This window comes from Loxodonta africana, chromosome X, assembly GCF_030014295.1.
Source record: "Loxodonta africana isolate mLoxAfr1 chromosome X, mLoxAfr1.hap2, whole genome shotgun sequence".
NCBI classification, from domain to species: Eukaryota; Metazoa; Chordata; class Mammalia; order Proboscidea; family Elephantidae; genus Loxodonta; species Loxodonta africana.
This window is the reverse complement of record NC_087369.1, coordinates 57,452,065-57,479,714: the sequence shown is the minus strand read 5'-3', so window position 1 is coordinate 57,479,714 and position 27,650 is coordinate 57,452,065. Positions and strand designations below refer to the sequence as shown.

General features: G+C 49.5%; 2 protein-coding genes across 3 annotated transcripts; both read left to right on the top strand.

Annotated features, from left to right (window-relative positions):
- The first annotated feature begins 289 nt into the window (after positions 1-289).
- WAS (WASP actin nucleation promoting factor) lies at positions 290-9,444 on the top strand. The gene is made up of 12 exons (XM_010597707.3): positions 290-919; positions 1,260-1,400; positions 3,201-3,287; positions 3,387-3,489; positions 3,582-3,623; positions 3,717-3,770; positions 4,798-4,972; positions 5,771-5,813; positions 6,017-6,170; positions 6,392-6,798; positions 7,071-7,185; positions 7,988-9,444. Exons 1-12 carry the CDS (start codon positions 788-790, stop codon positions 8,041-8,043), a joined length of 1,509 nt encoding a protein of 502 aa, XP_010596009.1. The 5' UTR covers positions 290-787; the 3' UTR covers positions 8,044-9,444.
- Positions 9,445-10,041: 597 nt separating this feature from the next.
- On the top strand, positions 10,042-25,988 carry SUV39H1 (SUV39H1 histone lysine methyltransferase). Of its 2 annotated transcripts, none has more exons than XM_064278260.1 (6): positions 10,042-12,185; positions 15,100-15,245; positions 16,485-17,147; positions 23,046-23,192; positions 23,278-23,407; positions 24,152-25,988. In XM_064278260.1, the coding sequence occupies exons 1-6, from the start codon at positions 12,104-12,106 to the stop codon at positions 24,283-24,285; spliced, it is 1,302 nt and encodes a 433-aa protein (XP_064134330.1). In that variant the 5' UTR covers positions 10,042-12,103; the 3' UTR covers positions 24,286-25,988. The 2 variants fall into 2 exon arrangements, with proteins under 2 accessions (XP_064134330.1, XP_064134329.1); XM_064278259.1 differs by lacking the exon at positions 10,042-12,185 and adding an exon at positions 12,956-13,037 and having other exon boundaries at positions 24,152-25,987.
- Positions 25,989-27,650: the final 1,662 nt, after the last annotated feature.

The window sequence follows — 27,650 nt, the reverse complement described above, 5'->3', positions numbered from 1 at the left end:
TATTCCATAAAAAAAAAAGTTGAGTGGAAAAACAGCTCTCTGAAGATTACATGTTTTTTTTAAAAGTTAAAAAACAATGAAAACTAAACTATGTTGTTTAGGCATTTATATATATTATAAAATTCCTTTCTTAAAAAAGATGGTAAGCAGAAAGTAATTTGGGAGTGGCAGGGAGGCGAGGGTAAGGGATGGGGAAGTAAGCCAGAGAGGGGTGTGTGTTGTTGGTAATGTTCCGATTCTCAGGCTAGGCGGTGGGATCATAGGTGCTCCTCATGTAATGAAAAGGACTAGTTTTAGTGCAGTAACCCTTCAGGACTGGAGGCCTTTGGCCTTGTCCCTAGGCTAACTGGATGCTTATGCGGAGGAAGGTGGCCACCCAGCCCCATGACTGCTTCCTACCCCATGACTGCTTCCTACCCCAATGAGCCCTGCAGAAATGCTGCCGATGGCTTAACTCTCATCACAGGAACACACCAGTGAGGGCGACTTAGAGCCAGTCAGAGGGAAATGGGTCCCAGTCGGTTAGAACGGAGGATGAGGACCTGAGCTGGTCAAAGTGAGATGGCTCTAACCTGTCAAATGGAGGAGGACCCCAGCCAGTCTGGTCTGAGGGAGGAGGGTCCAAGCCTGTCCAAGGGAGGAGGAGGCCAGGCCCACTGAGAGGCCCCTGGAGGACTTGTTTCCCTTGTGGTTTTTTTGTACTTCCTGTTCCCTTGCTCACTGCGGAAGTTCCTCTTCGTACTCTGCACCCAGAGCCTAGGCAGAGAGGACAAGGGCAGGAGGCACCATGAGTGGGGGCACTGTGGGAGGCAGACCTGGGGGCCATGGAGGTCCAGGGGTTCAGCAGAATATACCCTCAACCCTCCTCCGGGACCACGAGAACCAGCGGCTCTTCGAGATGCTTGGAAGGAAATGCTGGGTGAGCTGAGGACCTCCTGGTCCTCCCTGTCTCCCTTTCCTTCTCTTCTTCCCCCTCCTCCCTTCTCATCTTCCCCCTCCTCCCTGCTCATCTTCCCCATCCTTTCCCTCTCCTCCTCTTCCTTCCCCTCCTCTTTTTCCTCTCCATCATCTCCTCTCCTAGAATCCACCTGCCACCGTTCACCAGTATCAGGAAGATCGTGAGCTCTACTCACCTTCCCTTGTCTGCAACTCTTCCTTTGGGCCCAGGGCAGCCACGGGAAAGGAAGGACCAGGTGTGGCTCCAAGACCTTCTGGCTACACTGACGAGACTCCACTGACCCCTGCTCTTCCCTTCCCAGACACTAGCCACCGCGGTTGTTCAGCTATACCTGGCGCTGCCCCCTGGAGCTGAGCACTGGACTAAGGAGCATTGTGGGGCTGTGTGCTTCGTGAAAGATAACCCGCAGAAGTCCTACTTCATCCGACTCTACGGCCTCCAGGTGACCCTCAACCCCTACTGAGCATGCAAACCTGTTCTCAATCTGCAAACCCAGATCTGTGTCCATAGCCCCAAACACTCCAACCGGATCCTGAATCCCTGAGCCCCAGAACCAAACACTTCATCCAGACCGCCCCCAAACTCTGGTTCTAAATCTGCAATGACTGACCTAGAGCTCCCATATGAAGATCTCTAAACCCTCAAATACAGTGAAACCTGTGAGAGCCAGAACTTGACAGGAATGCCATGTTTTTCCAGGTCTCGAAAGTTTTCCACCTTTGACAGGATGCAGTCTTACCACTTCCTATCACTCTCTATTAGTGGAAAATATTTGAGTTTTCCTTCTCTGACAGGTTTCCTCCTTACACAGGTTCTGGCCTTCATAGGTTTTACTGTATTTAGTACACACCCTAAGCCTAAGCTCTGCCATAAACTCCAAAAAATAAGCATTATATTTATACCTGAACTTCAAATCTGTTATAAAGTCATAATTATGGCTCCCAGACGTCCTCTATCAAAACTCTTGAACTCCAGATGTTTGCCTAGCTCCTAGGTCATAAATCTGTTCCACAAACCCTAAACCTGAATACCCCATTTAGTCTTGAACCAAAAATCTGTCTTTTTTTTTTTTTCTTTGCCTGACTGCACTGGCAAGAACCTCCAGTACAGTGTTAAATAGAAGGGGTAAGAGAGAACATCCTTGTCTTATTCCTGATCTTAGAGGGGAAAGCTTTCAGTCTTTTACCATTAAGAATCATGTTAGCTGTAGGTTTTGCATAGATGCCCTTTATCAGGGTGAGGAAGTTTCCTTCTATTCCTAGTTTTCTGAGAGTTTTTATAGGAATGGATTTTGTTTTTTGTCAAAGGCTTTTTCTGTGTCCATCGAGATAATCATATGGTTTTTCTTTTCTAGTTTGTTACTATGATGAATTATGCCATATCTGCCTTTTAAACCCAGACATGGACCCCAGAATTCCCATATTAAAACTCCTAAACACTCAAATACTGAGGTAGCTCGTAAGTCAAAAATCTGTTCCACAAACCTCCAACCTGAATTGTTCAGGCTTAAACCCCAAATTTATCCTTCTAAATCCGTAAAGATGGTACCAGCAAAACTATATCAAGACCCCAGGGCCTTCAAATATTGACTAAACTCTTAAGTTATAACCCTGCTCCACAAACCCCAAATTGCACAAGCTTGGCTGAACTCATCTCAAAACTCCCAAGTCTATATTTCTAAGCCTCAAATCTTGACTCCAGCCCCCATATATTGGAATTAACCCTGGTGGCTTAGTGGTTAAGAGCTACGGCTGCTAACCAAAAGGTTGGCAGTTCAAATCCACCAGGCGCTCTTCAGAAACTGTATGGGGCAGCTCTACTCTGTCCTATACAGTCACTATGAGTTGGAATTGACTCAATGGCAATGGGTTTGGGTTTTTTTTTTGACCTACTCAAATGAAGACCTTCATTAAGGTAGGGTGTGTGTAGGATTGAATCTATGAATGAGCCCCAGTTTCCTAGGACTGGAGTTCTAAATCATCAAATTCAGGCCTCCCAGTTCCCACATCTAGAGCACTGAACCCCAAGTACAAACCTCTCACAGCAGTATCTGGCCCCATACTGTACTCCAACCCTCCACATCTGATACCTGGACCCCCAGCTCTCTGATACTGAGCTGAAAACATTCAAATCAGATCCTGGGGCCCCAAATCTGGACACCATGCTCCCTCCTCAGATAACGAAGTCATGTGCCCAGAGCGAGCCTCAGTGTTAGTGTGCTTCCCACCTTGCCCCTCTCCAGGCTGGCCGGATGCTCTGGGAACAGGAGCTGTACTCACAGCTGGTCTACTCCACTCCCACCCCCTTCTTCCACACCTTTGCTGGAGATGTAAGTAACCAACCAATCCCTGGGCCTCAGCTGGGGTACGGGGAGGAGATGGGGAAAGGTGGGGGGTCTGGAAGGCTGCTGACCCCAAGACATGTGCAGGACTGCCAAGCAGGGCTGAACTTTGCGGATGAGGGGGAGGCCCAGTCCTTCCAAGCCCTGGTACAGGAGAAGATACGAAAAAGAAATCAGCGGCAAAGTGGAGGTGAGGAGGCCCTGGGGGAGGTAACTGTAAGGGTGGGAGCTAGAAAAGCCCCTCCCCTGGTCCTGGTTCCCAGTCCACCTGTCTCTCCACAGACAGACGCCAGCTACTCCCAACACCAGCACCAGCCAATGAGGGTGAGTCCTTAAGTGTAAATAGGGATAAAAAGAGGCTAGGCCAGGAACCTATGGCAGGGTTGTGATAACTCTCTATCCACTCCATTTTCCCAGAGAGAAGAGGAGGGCTCCCACCCCTGCCCCCACACCCAGGTGGAGACCTAGGGGGTGAGTACTGATTCTTCCTTGGGTCTCTGAGTGGGTGGGAGAGTGGTAGATGGATGAGTAGTTGGGTGGGAGCAGAGATAAGTGGTAAATGGGTTGATAGATGAGTAAATGGATGGTTGGGTGGGTGGGCAGGTGGATTACTCTATAGGTGAGTGGGTGGATGGATGAGTGAGTGGGTGGATGGATGGGTGGATGAATGAAAGTATAGATGAATAAGTGAGCAGATGGATGGGTGAATGGATAGATGGATAGGTGGATGGATGAGTGGATGGATGAGCAGATGTTCATGAATGTGTGAATGGATGGGTAGATGGGTGAATGGGTGGATGAGTTGATGGTGGATAGATGGCTGAGTGGGGGGATGAATTGATGGTAAGATGAACGTATAGATAAATATATATAGATGTATACCCATTGCCGTCGAGTCAATTCCAACTCATAGCCACCCTATAGGACAGAGTAGAACTGCCCCATGGGGTTTCTAAGGAGCAGCTGGTGGATTCGAACTGCTGACCCTTTGGTTAGCAGCCCAATGCTTAACCACTACGCCACCAGGGCTCCATATAGATGTATAGGTGGGTGGGTATTAATGTATAGGTGAGTGGGTAGGTGGATAGATGGATGAATGGATAAATGAATGATTGAGTGAATTAATGAATGAATGAGTGAATGAACAATAAATAAGTGACAATATTTCAGTCAGTAAAGGAAGCTATGATTGAATGAATGACTAAGTACATGAATGATTTAACAAATTAATTAGTTACTGTGTCAATGAATGAATGAGTCAGTAATTAAGTGATAAGCATGAGTAAATAAATAAATGAATGAATCAGCGAATCTATGAATGGTTTGTTGGGCCCACCCACTTCTCCATAAACCCTACTTGGACCCCTCACCCACTCCTCAGGTGACCATCAAACACACATACACAGATTTCCCCCACAGTCTTCCGTCTTCCCGTCTCTTGTCCCTATGCTTTGGTTGCTAGGTAAATGGGTCAATGGTTGCCTTATTTTGCCCACAGGCCCACCAGCTGGCCCACCGGCCCTGGGGCTGGTGACAGTAGACATCCAGAACCCGGACATCACGAGTTCACGATACCGTGGGCTCCCAGCACCAGGACCTGGCCCAGTTGACAAGAAACGCTCAGGGAAAAAGAAGATCAGCAAGGCTGATATCGGTGCACCTAGTGGATTCAAGTGAGAATCTTCCCACAATGGAACTATAGATCCCTGGGTGGGCAAATGACAGTAGACAGGAGGACAGCTGAGTGGATGGATGAGTAGATGGAAGGATGGGCAGATGGATGGGTGGGTAGGTGGATGGGTGGGTGAGTAGATGAGTGGATGGGTGGGTGGGTGTAGGGCTGGGACTAGGCAGAGGCAAGTGAGGTGCCTAGGGTGCAAAATTTAAAGAGGCAGTCACTCTCAGGTTTCATGCAAATACAATTCAGACTCTGAGAGTGAGTGCCTCCTTAAATTTTGCACCCTGGGCACATCGCTTGCCTTGCCTTCGTCCTGCCTTGGGTGGGCAGGCTGGGTGGAGGTGGGTGAATGGATGGGTTGACAGATGTGTGGATGAATGTGTTCAATGAATATGTGGAGAAAGAGGTGTGTGGTTGAATAGGTAGACAAATGAGCAGATGGATGGAAAGGTGGGCACATGGGTAAGACGGATGGGTAGATAGGTGGGTGGACAAGTGTGAGTACAGATTGGTAGATAAATAGGTAAACAGATGTGTGTGGAAAATAGGTAGAGAGATAGACGTATGGATGGATATGTGGACAAATGGATGGGTGGACAGATGGGAACCACAGACTATGGACCCCTTCCAATTCCGTAACACCTGCTCTCTCACTCATTCATTCACTCACGAGTCATTCATTAATTCTGGCTCCTCAGAGTCCCTCTGGGCAGGAGAGGGTGAGAGGGCTTCTCTAGGAAGGGAGGGAAAAAAGAGCAGTGGGGCTTCACTGGGGTCTCCTCACTTCCCCCAGACATGTCAGCCACGTGGGGTGGGACCCCCAGAATGGATTTGATGTAAGTAACCTTGAAGTCTCCTGAACCTTATTCAACTCCCATCACCCTTCCATAGACCACTCCTCAGACCCCACTCCATGGTCCCTACCCCTTCCCATACCTCTCTCAGATCCCTCTCTGGGGTGGATCTAGTGATAATCTGTGCCCCTTCCCTACTCACCTTATCCCCCCACCCCTGCCCTGGCCTCTTTCCTCCTGGGTAGGTGAATAATCTGGACCCAGATCTCCGGAGCCTGTTCTCCAGAGCAGGGATCAGTGAGGCCCAGCTCACTGATGCAGAGACCTCTAAACTTATCTACGACTTCATTGAGGACCAGGGCGGGCTGGAGGCTGTGCGGCAGGAGATGAGGCGCCAAGGTGAGCCCCCCCACCTCCTATACACCTCCTTCTCCTCCAGCTCTGGCAGCTAAAACCTAAGAGATACACTGAAGTCACTCAGTCCTCATGGAGACCCCCTCTACTGCTTAAATCTGGAGCTGGTTAGTTGGGGTACCTGTTTTACAAATTAGCAAAACTGAAGCTCTGAAAACAAAAAAAAAAAACTATAATAGCAGCTTTGTATTACTCTCACCCCACAGAGCCACTTCCACCACCGCCACCCCCATCCCGAGGAGGAAACCAGCCCCCCCGGCCCCCTACTATGGGGGGTAACAAGGGTCGTTCTGGCCCACTGCCCCCTGTACCTTTGGGGGGTACTCCGCCCCCGCCAACACCACGGGGACCCCCACCCCCAGGCCGAGGGGGCCCTCCACCACCACCCCCTCCAGCCACTGGACGCTCCGGACCACCACCACCACCACCCCCCGGAGCTGGAGGTCCGCCCCTGCCACCACCACCGCCACCACCACCACCTCCACCCAGCTCTGGAGATGGACCAGTTGCTCCTGCACCCCCTCCTGCTCTGGGGTCTGGGGGAGGCCTGGCCCCTGGTGGGGGTCGGGGGGCACTTTTGGATCAAATCCGGCAGGGAATTCAGCTGAACAAGGTGAGGATGGGCAGGATGGAGGGATGGGGGTCTGGGGCTCTGGGGTGTGCTCTACAAGTCAAGGTATTGGGGGGCCAGGGGCAGAGACTGGTTGGGGTCCCAAGTTTCGGATTCTGGGGTTCAGTGATAGAGTTGGGAGGTTGGAGGGAAGAGGTGGGCTTGGAGCATTGAAGGGGATTCGAGTGTATGGAAGGAGAAATAAAGAAGAGGCAGGGAGGAATGCCCCTTTGGCAGGCCCTGAGCCTTCTGTGCTGTGCCCCTGCTTGCTGCAGACTCCAGGGGCCCCAGAGAGCTCAGCACTGCAGCCACCACCACAGAGCTCAGAGGGGCTGGTGGGGGCCCTGATGCACGTGATGCAGAAGAGAAGCAGAGCTATCCATTCCTCAGGTGAGAGCCCAGCCCTCCCCAGCCTGTGGCTGTCCTCCACAGGCCTGTCCTGGGCCCATCCTGCCAGGACCAAGCACCTGCTTTTCAGGGCTAGGAATGGCATAAAAGCAACCCCAACAGTCACCATCAGTATTAACATTAGCCCCAGGTGTTGATGACAGTATTAGCAGAAATCTTGTTACTTGACAATGTTAACACAAACTTATGTGACAATATAATTAACTCTGTCTTTGACAATAATATTAACATTAATGCCAAGGTGTGTCCACAATATTAACTTTAACCCCATAATATGTCAACAAGATTAAGGTTAACTCATTATGTGATGTTGATAATAATGTAACTAACCCAACCTTTTTACAAAGTGTTAATATTAACTCCCTAAAAAAAAATGAGTCAACAATACTAACATTAACCCACTATGAGACAATAATATTATAACTTACCTCACCTTTAACAATAATTTTCAAATTCACCCATTAAGTAGCATACTGATTAACATTAACCCTTTGGGTGACAGTATCAAAACTAACCACATTTTTGACAATAATATTAATTTTAACTCCAACTGGAACCCAGACCCCAACTGTAACCCCTATCTTGTCCCAAACTGAAACTCCTACTCTCACACCTCTGAAGAGGCCCCTCCTCATCTAGCCGCATAGGTCCCACATCTGATTTCCTAACAGGAGACCTCATTCCCCAGCACCATGAGTCCTGGCCTTTCAAGCCCTAGGAACTACCCCTCCAGAGGCTCCATCCTGAGTTCCCACTCCATGTCCTTCTCTTTCTCTCCCTCCAGATGAAGGGGAGGACCAGGCCGGTGATGAGGATGAGGATGATGAATGGGACGATTGAGCTGCTATCCCCAGTGTACCTCCCCATAGTCCACCTGTGGCTCCCTGCTTCCCACTGGCAGCACCCTACTGTCTGCATCCAGGCGCTAAGCGCTGTTTCTTCCCAATCAACCCCCTACCCAGTGCTGTTATCCCTGACAGGCCCCCACACTCACCCTAGCAATAGCCAGGCCCCTTTTTGTATGAAATTTCTCAATCCTCCTCACTCATTTTTGAAACAAAGATAAAGTAATTGTCTTTTTGTCTCTCTAAATCTGAGTTTGCTTATATTCCAAATGTGGTCCCTGTTATTTATCTAGCTTTACATATATGCCTTCATTTATTCACTTAGTCATTTAGCCTGGTTTTTTGTTTCCTTCTGTCCTTCTTTCTTTCCACAAACATTTATTGCCACTGACTCCTCCCCTTTCCTCCACGACATCCTCCTCCAAAAAAGGAGTAACTCAAACCTGTCCCTGTGTTTGAAGCTCTTCCCAGGGGAGTAATTAGAAACTCTTGCACATTAAAGCCTAAAATCAAAGAATTTAACCCTTTGCATTTCTGAAATCTGGTAGATTTAACATCTCAGGTATCCTACCTTTAGAGAAGGAGGAGGAGAGGGGCAGGAAGATAAAGGTGAGGGAGAATCCAGGTTTCCAAGAGCAGCAGAAGAATTTCTGAACCATTGAGGTGGAGGTAGAGGGAGAGGGAGGAAACCAGCTAGACATTGGGGGCATTGGGGATAAGATATCAGGAGTGGGAGCTGGCTTTGCCCCTTAAAAATTCTCCCAGAACCATGTAAGGGGAAATTCTCCTTGAGGAGGAGGAGGGGGCGTGTCTCAGGTTTCTTTTAATTTTTGAAATATTTCATTATTCCACTCCCACCTTAACCAGCCAGGCTCCCAGCATGAGCACTGAGTCTAGAAAGGACCTGTCAGGTATCAATTACCCCCTCCCCACCCCTGCAGAAAGCCTAGAAATCCAGTGCTCCAAGACATCTCCCTTCTGCTGGGTGCTAGGGCCATTTCTCCACCTTTGGATAGGAAGGCATCACCCAACCTCTGAATCCCCTTGAGCATGGGCTAGAGAAGGCAGAGACTCGAGGTGAAAGAATTGACCGCGGGTGAGTTACTTGACCTCTTTGGGCCCCAGTTTCCTCAGTCTTTAAAATAGAAATAAAAATGCTTACCTCATAGGGCTGTATTGAGAATTAAAGTAGATGGTGTCTGCAAACTGTCTGGATCATTGTAGGCATTTATAAACATTAGCTGCCACTATTGTTGCTGTGGTTGTTATTGTTATTACTGAATTTCACTGACTCTGACTCACCATTGATTTATAAAATTATAAAATACACCATTATTTTATGGATCACTAAGAAAAGCAAAAAAAAAAAAAACCTACCAATTAAATTATGACCCAACAGTGCTTGTAAGACACAGGCTGATTTCAGAGATGTTAAAAAATTAAACAGTTCTGGAGGCCTGGCTGGTTATGTTGTTTCTTGACCTGCCTTCTGGTTCTACATGCGTATTCACTTGTAAAAACTCTTCATGACATTCTCCCATGGTCTATGTACTCTTCTGTATGTGTGTTACACTTCACCATGAGGTTTACATTAAAAACAGGTTCAACCTGTGCTGCTTAAAATGGATAAAACCTTATGCCCTCAGCACTAAGAAAGGCAATATACACAAGAGGCACTGGATTAATGCTGAACAAACAGACAAATGGCTTTAGGCAGGACACAGGAGTACTAGGATGACCTCTTACTTTTGAGGTCTCCTGAAAAGGTGCTAGTCCCAAAGGGTTAACTAGTCCATAGGGTTAACTTGTATAAGGTCACACAATTTAGTAAGTGGTGGAGCCAGGATTTGAACCCAGGCAGTCTGGCTCCAGAATCCATGCCTTTACCCGATACATTATATTGTTTGGAGAGGCCCAAAGGAAGCTCTTCATCACTAGCAGACCCCTATAGCTCCCCTCCAGATTCAGGTGGAAAAAGGTCATGCCTTAAACCACTCTTGTGGGTTGGGCAGGTCTCCAAGGCCTCTGGAAGTGGGATGGCCCAGGCCACCCAAGGAGACTGGGGCACGTGAGGACCAGCATGTGACTCTGTTCTAGAAAGAATAAAGGAGGGAAGGGGCATGCCTGGTGGGATTACGCTTTTGACTGTTACACTTATGGTAAGGAGGGGCTGATAGAACGTCAGACTGACCAGCCATTCCTCCAATCAGCTCACAGCTGGACTAGCAGAAAGACAGAATAACTGGTTAACTGTATAACCATTTGGTTAACTGTGCAACTCATGGACCAACAGGGAGAGGGGCAATTTGAGGAACTGACAATGTGGTTTCCTGATGCTGTGAAGTACTGAACATCTGACTGACTTACAGCCCGCCTGGGCCTGGCTGGGGCTGGTGGCCTGACAGTGTGGAGGACAAGGAGCATCCTGAAAGAGTTACAGGCTGACCAACTGACTGATGGTGTTGCTGCCGGACTGGGAGGCAGGATGTTACAGGGCTGAGGGAATGTCTAAATGTTATAGTCTGATGATGCGTAAAGAAGGGCTACGCTGAATTTCAGGTTGACTGATCAACAAATCTGTGGTTGCCTGATGTTGTTGTTATTGTTAGTTGCCATTGAGTTGGCTCCAAGTCATGACAACCTTAAGTATAACAGAATGAAACATTGCCTGGTCCTGTGCCATCTTCATGATCATTGGTATGTTTGAGCCTATTGTTGTGGCTATGTGTCAGTCCATTTCATTAAAGGTTTCCTTCATTTTCACTGACCCTCTATTTTCAACCATGATGTCCTTTTCTAGTGACTGCTTTTTGGGATGACATGTCCAAAGTAAGTGAGTCGGAGTCTCATCCTGGTTGTATTTCTTCTAAGACTGATTTGTTTGTTCTTCTGGCAGTATACAGTGTATTTGATATTCCTTGCCAACATCACAGTTCGAATGCATCAATTCTTCTTCTGTCTACCTTTTAATTGTCCAGCCTTTCCATGCATATGAGATTGAAAAGACCATGGCCTGGGTCAAGCACACCTTAGTTGTCAAAGTGATATCTTTGCTTCTTAAAACTTTATGGAGGTCTTTTGGCTGATGGGAGCCCTGGTGGTGCAGTGGTTAAGAGCTCGGCTGCTAACCAAAAGTTCAGCAGTTTGAATCCACCAGCTAGCTGTTCCTTGGAAACCCTGTGGGGCAGTTCTACTCTGTCCTATTGGCTCCCTATGAGTCAGAATCAACTTGATGGCAATGGGTTTGGTTTGGCTGATAGGCTACTATATATGGTGACTGACTGTTATGGATTGAATTGTGTCCCCCAAAATGTCAATTTAGCTAGGTCATGATTCACATACTGTGTAATTATCCACCATTTCATCATCTGATGTGATTTTCCTATGTGTTGTAAATCCTACCTCTATGATGTTAATGAGGCAGGATTAGAGACAGTTATGTTAATGAGGCAGGATTCAATCTACAAGATTAGGTTCTTTTGAGTCAATCTCTTTTGAGATATAAAAGACAGAAGCGAGTAGAGAGACAGGGGGACCTCATGCCACCAAGAAACAAGAGCCAGGAGAATAGTGTGTCCTTTGGACCCAGGGTTCTTGTGCTGAGAAGCTCCTAGACCAGGGAAAGATTGATGACAAGGACCTTCCTCCAGAGCCAACAGAGAGAGAAAGCCTTTCCCTGGAGCTGGCATCCTGAATTTGGACTTCTAGCCTACTAGACTGTGAGAGAACAAATATGTCTTTGTTAAACCCATCCACTTGTGGTATCTCTGTTGTCGCAGCACTAGAGAACTAAGACACTGTTCATCTTGAGTGAACCACAGCATGCTTGAGGGCCTGGATGGTTGCTCTGACTGAATGACTCTCTGACAGACAGTGTGGTCAGTTGGATTCTGAGGATGACGAACCGGCTGACTGACAATATGATGAAGGACCAACTGAAGGAATCACAGGCTGCCTGACCATCTGAAAACTTAGCATAACTGCCTCACTTGGTGGCTGTACATGGTTATGGACTGTTTGCCCTGATGGAATCACAGGCTCCCTGATAGAGCCCAATGGATCACAGGAGATTGACTGACCGGCCAATGGTGTGGATAAGTAGCCTGAGAAATTACAGACTGGCTGACCTATTGACGGGTAGTGTGGAGGCTCTATTGTACCATTAGTCGCTGTGACTATTTGCTCTGAAGGCCTAGCTCGGTGTTAAGACTGATTAACTGGCTGATCATGGTGTGAATGAGTAGCAACCTGAGGGAATTACAGGGTGACAGGGCTATGTTAGATGCTGAAAATGACAGCTTGTCCTGACCTAATCACAGCCTGCCTAAGGGCATGGCCCGATGCTATGGCTTACTGAGGGGTGTATGAGATGATTCCTCCAGGTCCCAGGGCAAGGGTACGTGGTATGACAGGCTAATTGACTGACAATGTAAAGGAGCGGTCAGGCTGGCTAACAAGGGGAGTTGGTAGTAAGTGCAGTCTGAGTTGAGGGCATTGCAGCTGGCCTGAGGACACAAATGGATGCCGCTACTCCCTGACAGACTGATAGGGTGTAAGGGGGGTGGGGTGTCTGACTAGACAGCTGTGGTGACCTGAACTGGGCGACTGGCTGATTGACAGTGCTAACTGGGGGTCTGACAGGACGGAGAATCCGCCTCTACGACTGTTGACAACGTGATTGGCTAACAGCGTGACAGACAGACCCGCGTACAGGCAGGGCCTCCGGCAGCCCCAGCTACCGGTGCTGCCGCTGCCACCGCCCAGGCGCACTCTGGGAAACCGAAGGCAAGCACCCGCCTTCGGGACCGGTGGGGTGGCGGGGAGGGGTCCGGTCACGCTCGCCGGTTGGTCCGCGCGGGCGCCGCTCGCTGCGCGGCGTGGCCAATAGGCTGTGCGTTCTCGGCCACGCCCGCGCGAGCTCTCTTCTCGCGAGGCCGAGTAGGCCCGAATGTCGTTAGCCGTGGGGAAAGATGGCGGAAAATTTAAAAGGTGAAGCGGTGGCGGCAGCGGCGCAGGCTCGCTGGCAGGGCCGGGGTGGGCTGGAGGGATGGCGCAGCGGGCTCAGGGGCCCGGCATCCGAGGCCACGGAGCCGGCAGCTGGAAGCCTGGCGTGGAAAGGATGGGGCTCGGGGAGCGCGGGCCTGGTGCGCGGGGCTGGGCGGGGCTGTGGGAAGGGGCGCGTGTCTCCGAACGTGGCCGGCGCGGGGTGAAGGGCGGGCGCGGGATGGGGCGGGCGTGGGAGCGCGTGCTCCAGGTCGCGACTGGACCGGCGCGCGTACGCGCAGGGGATCGTCCGGGAGGCCGCACCCGCGCGCGGGAAAATGGGCCGCCGGTGACCGTTACCCGCCTGGTGCCCACGCGAGATGCCGGAAAGGGAGGAGAGGGAGCCCGACCCTTGGGTATAGATGCTAAGTGATCCACTCAGTGGGGGGACAGGGTACTGTTCACGGGTAAGGAGGGAAGGAGTTTGGAGTAGAGTGGACTCCCCCAGGATGGGGGGAACTGGATTCCCCAGTGTGCAGGGAAAGGGTGATTTTCTCAGTATGGAGGGTGGTGGAGTGGGCTCCTCTCTGAGGAAAGCTGCGGGGAGGATGAGAGACCACAAGTGTGGCGGTGGGGGGTGGGGGGACCTCTGAGGGCTAGGAGAGTGTAGCCAGGTCAGTGCCAAGTGCATGCTGGAGCCAGCAGCTGGCGATGTTAGTTGGGACCACTTGAGATGGGGGGTTTTGAATACGAGTTAAGGGGTTTGGAAGGGAGAGGGCATCACAGGGAGGGGAAAGCCTGGGCCTAGGCCCAGAGCCTGGAAGGGAGATACAGAGTTGAAGAGTCTAGGCCTGCCTAAGTGGAGGAGGGAAGTGTACATGAAATAATTTTGAAAAGCTCTTGTATATTTTTAGGTTGACATACTTTATCGTGAGTTTAAATAAACTTGATTTTTGTAATGGGAGGTAGAAAATATTAAACACTTAAAAACTATAAAATAGGTGTTGTGAAATGATTTGATAAAATGACTTCTAAAACAATGTGGAATCAAATATAAATCTTTATTTTTTTAATCAGTGTGTCCTAAAAATTTTTGGTAGCCCCAGAAAACATTCCAGGCATATTTAAAAGAATCATCACAAACATATACTGCTTTGCCTATTCCTGAATTCAGAACATACCCATTTGGGCCAGCTTTACCCTTCACAGAAATGTGGATGAAGCAGGGAAAGTCAAACCACAATGTGAAAAAAATGCAGTGGGGTTTAAGGTACCAAGACTACTCATTCAAGGAAGTTGTCTGTAATCTACCATTCCACATTTATTAAAAATTCTGAAATCTAAAAAATCCTGAAAACTGAAATCTTTTTCTTAAATTGGGCACCATTCAGTGGCAAAACTAGATTATAAGGTAGAACTATTCAGTGCCACTATTTTACATTTTTATTTCTCCTATTTAATGTGAAAATTCTTACTTTTGCTGTAGATATATTAATGCATTTGATTATGGCATGATACCCTAAGTGCTGGGGGTGTTATGGTAGATACATGGAAATACATTTGTAAAAAAAGATTTTTTTTTAAACATATCTGCCCCCGCCCCCTTTTCAGATAAGAGATTGTGGACCAGTCTTTCCAGTTTTGCCTTTGTTTTGTGCCCTGGAGGTTTTAATTCTCGCCCCCACCACCTTCCCCTTAGAGCATCCTACTGAGATGGGGGGGGGTTGTTCCCTTTCTTTTGTAAAGTGAGGAGAAGGGTGCTCAGATTCCGAACTCTAGGCAGGTTTGCTGGAAGTTTTAACAAATAGTAAGGGAGTTAGAAGCTCTGGGAATTGATTCCTTTAGGACAGACTTTGAGGACCTCTGCTCCAGGGGTAGCCTTGAGCAGTGAGCCTTGGGGTTCAAGGAAACGGCACATTTTGGTTATAGAAGGGTCCCAGCTTTCGGAAAGGCCTGTGGATTAAATCTGACTGAGGCAGTCCTTGGAAAGTCCCAGGGAGGATTTGGGGTCCTTTTGGGTGCCTGGCCAGGCTACCCAGTAATAGTTCTTCCTGCCCCCTTGTTCCAGGCTGCAGCGTGTGTTGCAAGTCTTCTTGGAATCAGCTACAGGACCTGTGCCGCCTGGCCAAGCTCTCCTGCCCTTCCCTCGGTATCTCCAAGAGGAATCTTTATGACTTTGAAGTCGAGTACCTGTGTGACTACAAGAAGATTCGTGTGAGTCTGGGGGTGACCGTGATCCTGGGCCGGGGAGGAGTGTCTCAAGGGAGTAGGCTTCTTGCCCTCTTGCCTCCCACTGCCTGCATTTGTTTTCCAAAGGGAATTTTCTCCTTCGATCCTAAAAGATGTCTCATGTCCATTTTACAGGTGGGGAAACTAAGTGGCTTTCTGAGGGGGCAGAAGCCAGAATGAATCCCCAAATAAGTCTTTCTTCCCACCTCCCTAGGAAGACAAACCAATTGCAAAGATTGAGAATACTTCTTAGATGCTGAGCCCAGGAGTGGAGATGATGATAGGTAACAGTTACTGAGTACTTTCAGTGTGCCAGCCACTTCCTAAGAAACTCATTTAACTCCCCTAACTGTGAAGTGGGAACTGTTACTGTTGCTAGAGGAGGTTAGTGAAGGATAGTTAAGACTAGAGCCAGCCTGCTTGGGTTCCAATCCTGGCTGTGTAACCTTGGGCTACTTTCCCAAACTCTCTGTACTTCACTTACCTGATCTGTAAAATGGGGATGATAATAGTATCCAGTTCGTATAGTGTTGTGAGGAATAAATTAGTTAATAACGCATGGGACCTGTTACCTAATGAATGCTAGTAAGATGTTAGCTATATTCTTATTTACAGATGAGGAAACTGTGGCCCAGCAAAGTTAAATGACTTGCCTAAGGTCACACAGCTAGGGCATGGCAGATCTAGGATTTGTACTCAGGGTATCTAACTCTCAAATCTGTGCTATAGGGGGTGAGAGTGGAAGCCGGGGGACACAGCCCAGGCAAGCAATGATGGTGGTGGCAGTGAGGATGGTTTGAAGTGGTTGGATTCTGGAGGTATTTTGAAGGTTGGGCTGGCAGGATTTGCTGCAGGTGGTTGTGGGGAGTGTGAGAAAGAGAGTCAAGGATGACCAGGAATTTGAGCCTCAGCAGGTAGAAGCATGGAGCTGATGTTTACTGAGATGGCAAAGATGGTGTGGAGGGAGTAGGTTTAGGAGATTAGATTAATGGAATTTGGACAGGTAGTAGTTAAGTAGGAGAGTGGAATTTGAACCTAGTAAATCCTCACTCCAAAGCCCATGCTTTCTAATCACTGTATGGATTAGAAAAGGGCGGAGGGGAGTGATGTGGGCAGAGGGGAGTGATGTGGGCATTATCCATATGCTTTGGAGTGGAAGTCCCACAAGGGCTGGCACAAGGGTCTCACCACTTATAGTGCTCTTGTCCCTTTGCCCCCCAACAGGAACAGGAGTATTACCTGGTAAAGTGGCGTGGATACCCAGACTCAGAGAGCACCTGGGAGCCACGACAGAATCTCAAGTGTGTACGCATTCTCAAGCAGTTCCACAAGGACTTAGAAAGGGAGCTGCTCCGGCGACACCACCGGTCAAAGCCACCTCGGCACTTGGACCCAAGCTTGGCCAACTACCTGGTGCAGAAGGCCAAGCAGAGGCGGGCACTGCGGCGGTGGGAGCAGGAGCTCAATGCCAAGCGCAGCCACCTGGGACGCATCACAGTGGAGAACGAGGTGGACCTGGACGGGCCTCCTCGGGCCTTTGTGTACATCAATGAGTACCGTGTTGGTGAGGGCATCACGCTCAACCAGGTGGCTGTGGGCTGCGAGTGCCAGGACTGTTTGTGGGCTCCTGCTGGAGGCTGCTGTCCAGGGGCATCACTGCACAAGTTTGCCTACAACGACCAGGGCCAGGTGCGGCTGCGAGCCGGGCTGCCCATCTACGAGTGCAACTCACGCTGCCGCTGCGGCTATGACTGCCCCAATCGCGTGGTACAGAAGGGCATTCGCTACGACCTCTGCATCTTCCGCACAGCTGATGGCCGTGGCTGGGGCGTCCGCACACTGGAGAAGATCCGCAAGAACAGCTTTGTCATGGAGTACGTGGGAGAGGTATGGAGATGGGGCGGTACGTGTGTATGCGGCTTCTCCCCCTGTGTGTTTCCAGTGTGTGTGCCCACACAGTGTGTGCCTTTAATTAGTCCTGGGGCTTTTAATCAAAGTGTAATAGCGACGCCCTGGCAGGGCTAACGTTCCAAGCTGGTACACACCAGTATAGCCATTGAAATACATCCAAGCTGGGTTGATTTCATAGAGGTACCTAGCAAAGAGGAAAAATGGGGACTGAAATTCAGGCAGCATTCCTTTTAATAGGCCATGTGGTCAGGTATAGAGTTGCATCCTCTGAAAAGGTACTTCCTTTTCTCATTTCACAAGGATACCATCTTATCACCAAGTAGTGTCTGCCTGGAAGGGGCACCTTTTACTCATTTGCACAAAAGAAATACTGATGGTCTGGAGGAGAATGTAGACATGCTTTGGACAGAGGTTGAGCACAGCCTCCTCTAGACTTTCAGGACACTGAGGAAAGGGAGGGTATATAAGGCCTGCTAGCCACTGTAATAAACCACTCCTAAATCTTAGTGGATTCTCGTGTTAGAAGTTTGCTTGCTCATGTAAGAAGAGTCTGTTGTGGGTATTTGGACGGGCATCCTTTCACACAGTGACTTGAGGACCTGGGCTCTTTCCCTCTTGTGCCTTTGCTGTGCTTTAGAGCCTTGGAGTCTACCACTCAGCATTGCCCAGAAGTGGGGTGAGAGCGTGGAGGATAGAAGGGGAGGTTTGTAATGGGTCAGACCTGGACAGTGTAAATCACTTCTGTGCACACTCTTTGCCTGGAACAAGGGAGGCTGGGAAATGCACTTTAGCTGTGTGCCCAGGTGGAAAACAAAGGGGGTTGGGGTGAATAACTAGCAAGTGTCTGCAACAGAAAGTGTCACAGTCTAAGGTGGTATTTCTCAATGGAGTGGCAGGCATTTTGGGTGGGGCAGTGCTTTGTTATGTAGAACCATTTCATGCGTGGGGGTGGGGAATTTAGCATCCATGGACCTTCCTCATTTAAATCCATGTGTATGTCTTGGCATGGTGACCACCCAAAGTACCTCTGTGTATTTCCATAGGTCCCTTAGGGGTGTGACTTGGTTGGGAAGTGACAGAAACTGGCTTAAGGAACACACACCTGAGGGTGTCCACACTGAGGAACAGTAGAGTAGAAAGAGTCATATTCCGCAGAGACAGAGACACTCTAGAGGCAAAGCAATCTATATTCCAGAGGCCCCTGACAGTCTGGGCGAGGATATGTCCATACCCCAGGTAATCCTGATGGTCTCATGGAGGAAATGTCCACATGCTGAAGAACCCTGACAGTCTGGAGGAAGGAGGAGGTGTCCACACCCGAGAGGGTTCCTGACATTCTAGAGGAGGAGGGACTGATAGACTAGCAGAAGACAGCCCTGAGAATCTGGAAGAAAGTAAGCTCTCCACACTCCAGATGATCCTGACCATCTGGAGGAGGAGGTGGTTAGATACTGTAGGACCCTGACAATCCGAGAGGAAGTCCAGAGGGGGAAGTGGCCACACACTCATTATACTGAGAGTCTGCAGGAAAGCTCTTTATAACACAGAGGATCCTGACAGTTGAGTAGGAGGAAGACTCTCTACATCACAGGCAGCCCCAAAGTCCTCTGGTTCTGGTATTTTTCTGGCTGCTCTTCCTCAATGTCCTTACTCCTCCCCTGTAAACATCAAGGTTTCAAGAGACCTCTCACTCCCTTTCCTATTCTCTACCATTTCTTGGCCACCTTCCCGCCACATTCAGTAACTTCCAGGCTCCCCTCCAGCATTGGGTCCTCTTGATGGCAGTACAGGCCCCCAAACACTGCCAGAGCCAATCTATCTTCCTATGCTCCCCCTCTGAAAAGGCAGCATAGCAAAGTGGTTAGGAGTGTGGACCTTGGAGCCAGATTGCCTGAGTTTGAATCCCAGCTCCACCACTTATCAGCAGAGTTACTTAACCTCTTTGTATTTCCGTTTCCTAATCTGTAAAATGGGAACAATGATAGCATCTACCTCACATACTTGTTATAAGAATTAGATGAGTTCTTATGTTACTATGGAAGAAGCACTTGAATAGTGTTCAGTACACAGTAAGCCTTCAATAAATGTTATCCATTAGAGTTCAAATTCAGAAAATGCAAAATGCCCTGAAAACCAAAAGTTTTTTTGTAATCCATTTGGCTAGAAAACTCAACCTGAACTGATATGGGCCTATTTATAGTCTATTTATCTCACTTGGTGTGAATACTCATGCACTTCATTGTAGAAATATTAATTTACTTGATTACCCCACCCCTATTGGGGGCGTTAGGTAATACACGGCATGCACACCATACACACATACTGCACACCATTGTTGTCCTTCTAAAATCTGCCTGTGGCATTTGTTTTCATGCCTCTCCATTGCACCAACAGTTCCTTCCACTTGAGCTGTCCTTTCCCTCCTTTGCATCCTTCCATATTCTGGTCAGAACTTACCATTCTCATGGAACATTCACACCCTCACCCAGAAGAGAACGATAATTGTGTGTTTTATCAATTCTAAAACATGCATTTTCTTCATATTTTAATCTCTTTGAAATGGAAGTCTTACCTGATTCATAAAATGATGTATCATTTAATTAGCAGCAATTTTCTTTCTTTGTGAAGGGCACATAAGCTAAGGGTGCAGTTTAGATTTCGACAAGATATAGTACTCATAACCACTCAACATTGCTCAGTGTCCATACTAAAATAAAAACAAGAAAAGCTTTCACATCCATGATCTTGTTGGATCTTCCCAACACCCTCTGTCAAGTTGGAATTACTATCATTGTCCCATTCTACAGATAAGAAAACAGAGGCCCAGAGAGGTGTAATAACTTGCTCAGAGTCACAAAGCTATTAACCCAAACCAAACCCATTGCCGTCGAGTCAGTTCTGACTTATAGTGACCCTATAGGACAGAGTAGAACTGTCCCCATAGGGTTTCCAAGGCTGTAAATCTTGATGGAAACAGACCGCCACATCTTTCTCCCACAAAGCTAGTAACCAAAAACCAAAACCAAACCCAGTGCAGTTGAGTCGATTCCGACTCATAGTGACCCTATAGGACAGAGTAGAACTGCCCCATAGAGTTACCATGGAGTGCCTGGCGGATTCGAACTGCTGACCCTCTGGTTAGCAGCCGTAGCACTTAACCACTACGCCACCAGGGTTTCCAAAGCTACTAAAGTGGGTTAAAAATAAAGGCCCAAGAGTCTAAAACTGGTGCTCTGCCAGACCTGTTGGATTTTTTTCTTTTTTTGGCCGAAGAAACAGGCACAGAGAATGAACACGTCAGGATCACCATGTCCAGGAGGGGACAGAGTGACAACCTGACTCCAAGTCTTCTGGTTCCTGCTCACTTCCACACCCTTTTTGAACTGCCAGCTTCTACCTATCAATCTTCCCCAGTGACCCTAGAGAGCATCTAGGGAGTGGGGGACATGGACTGATTTGTTCCAAGTTTTCAGGGTGGACTAGCCATTATAGAGTGGGACTGAACAAAAGACAGAGAGAAGGAGGAACAGTTTGTGCCCTGGAGAGCTTGCAGTATGACTCACTCCTGGTGAGACTTGAGCAAGTAGGGGCAGAACAGGCGGAAAGATGGAGACTGGGGAGGGAGGTCGGGAGGAGCCAACATTAAGAACATGTCTCAGACCCCACCCAGTATGCTCATGGTCCCAGTGTTTAATTAGAGGTAGCCAGCTGCTGGAGCAGGGTGGGAATTGGGAGGTTCAGGAAGGCTGCTCCAAGAAGTAGCATCTGTTTGGGCTGTTGCTTCAGGGAAGAGTGCATGTTCTCTAGGAGGTACAGGGAGAGTGACCTTGACATACCCCTCCTCAAGATGCTGCTGTGGCTCCTGTTGCATCCCTCAGGAGACAGTCCCCATGCTTCAACCTGGTGTCAAAGCCCTTTTATGATCAGCACCTTGCTTTGGATGATGTATCCCTTTCCCCTTCTCTCTCAAACTCTAAGCAGTTTACTGATCTACAACTTGCACCATGGGTGTCTGAGTCCATCCCTCTCTGTCACCAGACCATGACCCCTGAGGGCAGGACCGGGCCTGGTCCCTTTGTCTCCCCAACTAGACTGACACTCAGGACTAGGACCAGGCTAGTGTGGGCCTCAAAAATCTATTGAATGGATGAGTGAATGAATGAATGAACTAACAAAAATTTGGGGCATGGGGGAGCCAGGATCCCCAAGGAATGGAGCTGGAGTGGGGCAGTGAACAGTATGTCCTGAGGGCTGAGTCTTGGCTTTATAAAGGTGCTGTTGATCAGCATTTGGCATGGAACAGAGGCTGGAGGTGATGATGTAAGAGGCAGGGAGGAGACAGTGAGGATTCAACTAGCCATCCTGGCTACAGAAAATGGAGGATGGTCAAGACTGGAAAGGGACAGACTGGAAAGTAGGAAGAGCATTGTCACTGGTTGGCATGAGGGTGCACTAGGAAGGATCTGGGTGGGTCTTGGGTTTGCGGCCGGTGTCGGAAGTGGGGTGGTAGTCACCAGTGGGTCTCCAGCAAAGGGAGAGAGAAGAAATGGGGGAGGAGAGAAAGTTGCCTGTAACACACCACTTGGACAGAGGACAGGTTGCTGGGCTAGAAAGCATAATACAAATAAATAGCATTTATTGAGTATCTACTGTGTGTGTATGTTCTGGCCCTGGTCTATAACGAGTGGGCAGGAAAGTAGCAGGAAAAATAGGGCCTGCCGTCATCTAGGGGTAGCCTAGGCTGAGAGGGAGCAGCTTCACAGGGATCACCAGAATGCTGTAGGAAGAGAAGAGGGATGGAGGAGAGATTTGTCAGGGTGGGCTGGTGATCCACGGACATCATTTGGGAGGCAAGGACAGGTTGGGACTAGGATGGTGGGGCAGCTTCATGTTTACTAGGACAGCTGGGGACCCAGGTGGGGAGGAGGAGTTTTGAGAGGAGATGCCTGTTGCTGTCTTAAATGCTAGCTGTTGGCATTGAACAGCCTGAGGACTGAGGGAGGGACAGTCCTGCCACTCTGGTCTTTTGTTTCTTTCATTTTCTGGCCTTGTCACTCTGTCTCTCATGAAGTTTGTGGCCTCAGTTTCTCTCTTGGGGGTCTCAAACTCTCTCGGGGGGCTAGGTCTTCTCTTTGGACCTGGGTCTTCCATGCCAAGATTCTGTGTTTCTAACTCTGTCTCTCTTTTTCTGAATCTCTTTCTCATTTATTCAGTCTCTTTTCCCACCTTCCCGGATCTCTTTCTCCCCTCCCTCTCTGGGCCTCTCTTGTTGTCTGCACTGCTCTGCACTGGCCCTCACTTGCCTTGGATCAGCTGGTCTCTCTCCCCACTCCCCTGCTCCTTCTCTGCCTTTGCTCTGGGTCTTTCTCACTCTGTCTCACGATGGGTCTCTCTTTTGTGTTCTTATTCTAGACCTTGCTCTCTTGCTGTCTCTTGTATACACTCTGTTGCACGTTGACTCTTTCACACGCTGTCATTCTCTTGATTGGTATCTCTCTCTGGGTCCTTCTTGCTCTGCCCCAAGGGTACACAAGGCTCTGGGGATCCCTAGGTAGTCCTGGCTGGGCAGCGGGAGGAGGAGCCTTCTTTTACTCAAACTTGACCTTTCAGCCGGCCTCCACCAGCTATTCGGAGACTCACCATTACCGCCTAGAGGCCTGAGGAGTGGGTAGGTGGGTAGGTCCACCTGATGAGAAGGGCCCGTTCTAGAGCCTGACAGACTCTCTGCATCACTGCACCCCCCATGTGTCCATGTCTCCTAGCTTGTTCTTCTCTACCCAGGTGGGGGGAGGGGCAGGCTGGGGGATGGGAGCTGTGCTAGCCTTTCTGAGCCTTTGAGGACAATCTTCCTTCTCCCCATGACCCTTTCCCCAGATCATTACCTCAGAAGAGGCGGAGCGGCGGGGCCAGATCTATGACCGTCAGGGCGCCACCTACCTCTTCGACCTGGACTATGTGGAGGATGTGTATACCGTGGATGCCGCCTACTATGGCAACATTTCCCACTTTGTCAACCATAGTGTGGGTACTCCAGCAGGTGGGCAGGTGGGCCAGGAGGGGCAGGCTGGGGCCTCTCCTCACCTTCCTGTTGTTCTTTCTTGCCCAGTGTGACCCCAACCTGCAGGTGTACAATGTCTTCATAGACAACCTTGATGAGCGGCTGCCACGCATCGCGTTCTTTGCCACAAGGACCATCCGGGCAGGCGAGGAGCTCACCTTTGATTACAACATGCAAGGTGGGGGTGGCAAGGGATGGGGAAAGGGTACACAGTGGCATGGGGCAAGACGCCCCCTCCCCAAGGTACACCAAGGGAAATGCTTTAGCTGGAGCATTAAGATACTCTTCCTGACTCCTAGTCTCCCATCTGGACTCCTAGACCCCTGCCCACCTCTTGGGGCCACCTCATTCCCAGTCCCTAGACACCAACCCTGAGACACTCATACCAACTTCTCCCAAGGCTCCTGTGAGAGGATGTTGGGCTAAAGAACTCAAGACAGTCCTCCTGACTTTAGTCATCTGTCTCAGTGTCCATAGGCCCAACCCCTCCCCACTCCTAACCCCCTTTGGTTTTCCTCATTCCAAGCCTCTGGTCACTCTTGTGGCCTCCAAGCAGTCCCCTCCCTGATGAACTACCTACCTCTGAGATACTCAAGGGAGGATTTTTGGTAGGAGAGTTAAAATACCTGGTTGGCCCTCCATACCTGATCCCTGCCTGACACGACCCTCCTGGTTTCTACCTGACAGACCCTGTCACCCCTATCCCCTGGCCTTTTCCTAACACGTGTACACCCTTCCATTGCTGAGCCCTGGCCCTAGCCCCAAATCACTAACCTTAAGACCCCCTCCTGACCCAAGTCCCAGCCCCCAAGATATCTGGGTCTTATGGTGAAAGGGAAGTGGGAAGCTTCATCCAGGGGCCTTCTAACAAGTCCCTTCCCTCCCTTCTGCCCTCCTCCCCTCCCTGGCTGTGACTCCACAGTGGACCCCGTGGACATGGAGAGCACCCGCATGGACTCCAACTTTGGCCTGGCTGGGCTCCCTGGCTCCCCAAAGAAGCGGGTCCGTATTGAATGCAAGTGTGGGACTGAATCCTGCCGCAAATACCTCTTCTAACCCTTAGAAGTCTGAGACCAGACTGACTGTGGGGGCCTGATGCCGCCCGCCCACCCACCCACTGCTGCCCTCCTGTCAGAGGAATGACTGCCAGGGCCTCCTGCCTGCTGCCACCTGCCCCCACATGCTCCATGCTCAGGGCTGCGGTGCTGCGGTGAGGACCGACTCCAGGAGTCCCCTCTCCCTATCCCAGACCCATCTGTGGGTTGCACTTACAAACCCTTTGCCCACCTTCAGAAGTCATTTTTCTGCAGTCTAGATCTATGGCTTATCGAGGAGACCCAAGGGGTGAGTCCCAGCCCACCCCCAGAATAGAGAAATGTTTGTTTTTGCACCTGCTTCTGCCTGGAGCTCGAGGGGTCTGTTGCAAGCCTCCTCCCTACTGCCCCAAGGGTGTGGGAAGACAACCCCGGGGCAGGAAGACCTGGTCAGAGCCCAGAATTCCCAGAGCTACACCTACTGTTCTCTGGGGCCAGAAACTGTGCTAGTGAAAGAAAAGGGATCCCTAGGACTGGGGCTGAGGCTGGTTTCTGCTCATGCTCACAGTGACGCTAGTGTTGGCCCTGGAAGCTGTAGGAATGCTTCTTCAGGGCCACTTCATCTAAGAAGTAGATACCCACCTGCCACTGGACTGAGGACTGGATGCCCATGACCCCACTGACCAGTGGCGGGAAGGCAGTCCCAACTTTTCTGTCCTCTGAGGTGGGGCTGGGACTGAGCTCTGCCTTCGGGGAGTTCAGAGAAGGCTCCTTGGGAATCTCAGGAGCTCTGAGGGTGCTGGGAGCCCAGACCTGTGGTGTGATGACTGCTGGGTCTACTTGAAGCTGGAACCAAGACCTAGGTAGGCCATAGATAGCACTTAGGACAATAATGTGCATTGGCGGAGTGCTTGTGAGCGCCGGGCACTGGGCAGAGCACCTGATCCATGTGCATTGTCTCAGGGAAGCCTTGAAAACAAGAGTTGGATCCCAGGAAAGGGCCCATTTGGCAGAAGGCAAAGGACAGGCCAGGAATGAGGGGTGGGGGTTATGGCTTAGCCCCTAGGGTATAGTGAGGTGAGAGGGACACCCTGCTGCCTGCCAGCTCCAGGCCCCAGACCTTCACACTCACCCTGGGCTCACTGCCTACAGATGTACAAAAGGTGAAGGTTCTGATGGCTGCCTTGCCCCTTGCTTCCCCCCATGAGGCCTTCTCTAGGAAGCCTTTCGTGACTACCTGTACCCAGAGTGCCCCTGCGTGAGGCTGTGTGCCCTCCCTCCAGATGCCAGATCTGTGTCTGTGTGTCCACCCTTCCCCCTTGCTCCCTGCAAGACTGACCTTCAGGCATGGACTGAATCTGGTTCTCTTGTATAGCCTGGAGTGGGCATCAATAAAGTGAATTATTGATTGAACAAACCAAGATGTGGGGTATTGAGTACCTTGTGTAGGTGGGGGTTGAGGGATGAGAGGCTGGGATCTGCAGTTGTCCAAGAACATGTTCCCCAAGCCTCCGCCATTTGATAAAATAATCCTCACAGTTTCTGCCACCACTGCATACCACTTACACCACCATCTACATCACATCTTGACCTGAAATAAACTTGCATAAGGCTTTATTTTAAAAGCTCAAATTTAAAAATGCACTGAAAAAATAAATACTTCTCTGACTAAATGGAAAAACCATTTCCATTTGCCGCAAGCAAAAATAACTAGCCAGAACAATAAATATAGTAGAAATGTGATAAAATTCTAGCTAAGCCTTCCTGGCTCTTAGAGGCTCTGAACCCAAAGCCTGCCTACTGCATTCGAAGAAAAAAGTTTGTGCATGCTGGGGAAAGCTTTCTGCAGCTATTTAGTGAACACCTTTGTGTGCCAGGGTGTAGAGGAGAGAACAGAAACATGCTATTTCACATATACTGACTTGTTTTCCATCAGTCCTCAGCCTGTGAGCCAGTGCCCTGGGTTTTTGCTCTGAGACCTCACATGCTGTGACAGATACCCAGATATCTCACAGACCTCACACAAGTGGCGGAATCCCAAACAGCTCAGAGACCTCATCCTGTGACAAAGACCCCCAAGTTCCCCAGAGACCTCACAGGGCAACTACTACCGAGCACTTTAGAGACCTTGGGATACAGACCCCCCCCCAATAGACACCTCACGCCCTAGGACATAGCTGTTCAACTAGCTCATAGACCTATACCCTCAGGTCTCTCGGAGACCCCTACATGCAGCTCAGATTTCATACCTGGACAAAGAACCCAAGTAACTCACAGGCGTCACGCAAACTATGGGGTACAGACTCCCAAACAGCACAGACTTCACCTATTGCCTCAAACACTAGGACCCCAAACTCATCAGAGAACTCGCCTCCAGGAATAGAGATGTACAAACATCTCAAAGACCTCCCAACCAGGGACATCACTACCCAAACTATTCAGAGCCTTCACACCTTGGTCACTGACACCCACACTGCTCAGAGACCTCACATCCTGGGACAGACCCCCAAGGAGCTGAGAGTTCACACCTTGGACACAGCCCTAAATGATTCTGAAACCTCGTACCTTGGACATAGACTCCCAGGGAGTTCAGAGACACCCTGGAAAACAGACCAAACATCCCAGATACCTCACTCCCTAGAACATAGTGCCACAAACAAATCAGAAACTCAAAACTTGGGCACAGACCCCAAGAGGTTAGAGACCTCACAGCCTGAAAACAGACCCCATGCAGAGAACTCATACCCTGGGAAACACATCTATAGACAGTTCAGAGACCTCATACCTGACACAGACCCCTAAAGAATTCAGAGTAGTAATACCTTAGGAGAAGACTATCAAACACTTCAGAAACCTTGTGTTTTGTAACCCACACATGCAAAGAACTCAGGGACCTGAAAATCTGATTACAGACCCCAACATACCTGAGAGACTTCATACACTGAACAGATCCCCAAATAGCTTAGAGACTACACAACCGGGGATAAAGACCCACCAATTTCTCCGGGAACTCCCAAACTGGGACAAAGATGGACAAACAGTTCAGAGACCTTAAACACCCTCTCTTCAGACCACCAGACAGCTCAGGGACCTCATACCCTGAAACACAATACTAGAGAGCTCAGAAATCACACCCACTGGGACACAGACCCTAAAACAACTCAAGAGACTTCACGCCCTAGAAACAGATTCCTGTCCAGAGACACCATATACTGGACACAGATATCCCCCAAACAGCTCAGAGACATCACACACTGAGACAGAGACCCGAACAGTTCAGAGGTCCCACACCCTGGTTCACAGACTCCAGAAGAGCTCTGAGACCTGGATATCTGGACAAAACCCTCTATGCAGCTTAGAAACTTCACACCCTGTGTTGCAGATCCC

Coding starts and splice junctions, on each gene's coding strand:
- SUV39H1 (XM_064278260.1), top strand. CDS start 12,104: ATGGATCACAGGAGATTGACTGACCGGCCAATGGTGTGGATAAGTAGC. Junction 15,246..16,484: donor GTGACTACAAGAAGATTCGT/GTGAGTCTGGGG, acceptor GCCCCCCAACAG/GAACAGGAGTATTACCTGGT. Junction 17,148..23,045: donor TCATGGAGTACGTGGGAGAG/GTATGGAGATGG, acceptor CCCTTTCCCCAG/ATCATTACCTCAGAAGAGGC.
- WAS (XM_010597707.3), top strand. CDS start 788: ATGAGTGGGGGCACTGTGGGAGGCAGACCTGGGGGCCATGGAGGTCCA. Junction 3,490..3,581: donor AAATCAGCGGCAAAGTGGAG/GTGAGGAGGCCC, acceptor GTCTCTCCACAG/ACAGACGCCAGCTACTCCCA. Junction 5,814..6,016: donor ACCCCCAGAATGGATTTGAT/GTAAGTAACCTT, acceptor CCTCCTGGGTAG/GTGAATAATCTGGACCCAGA.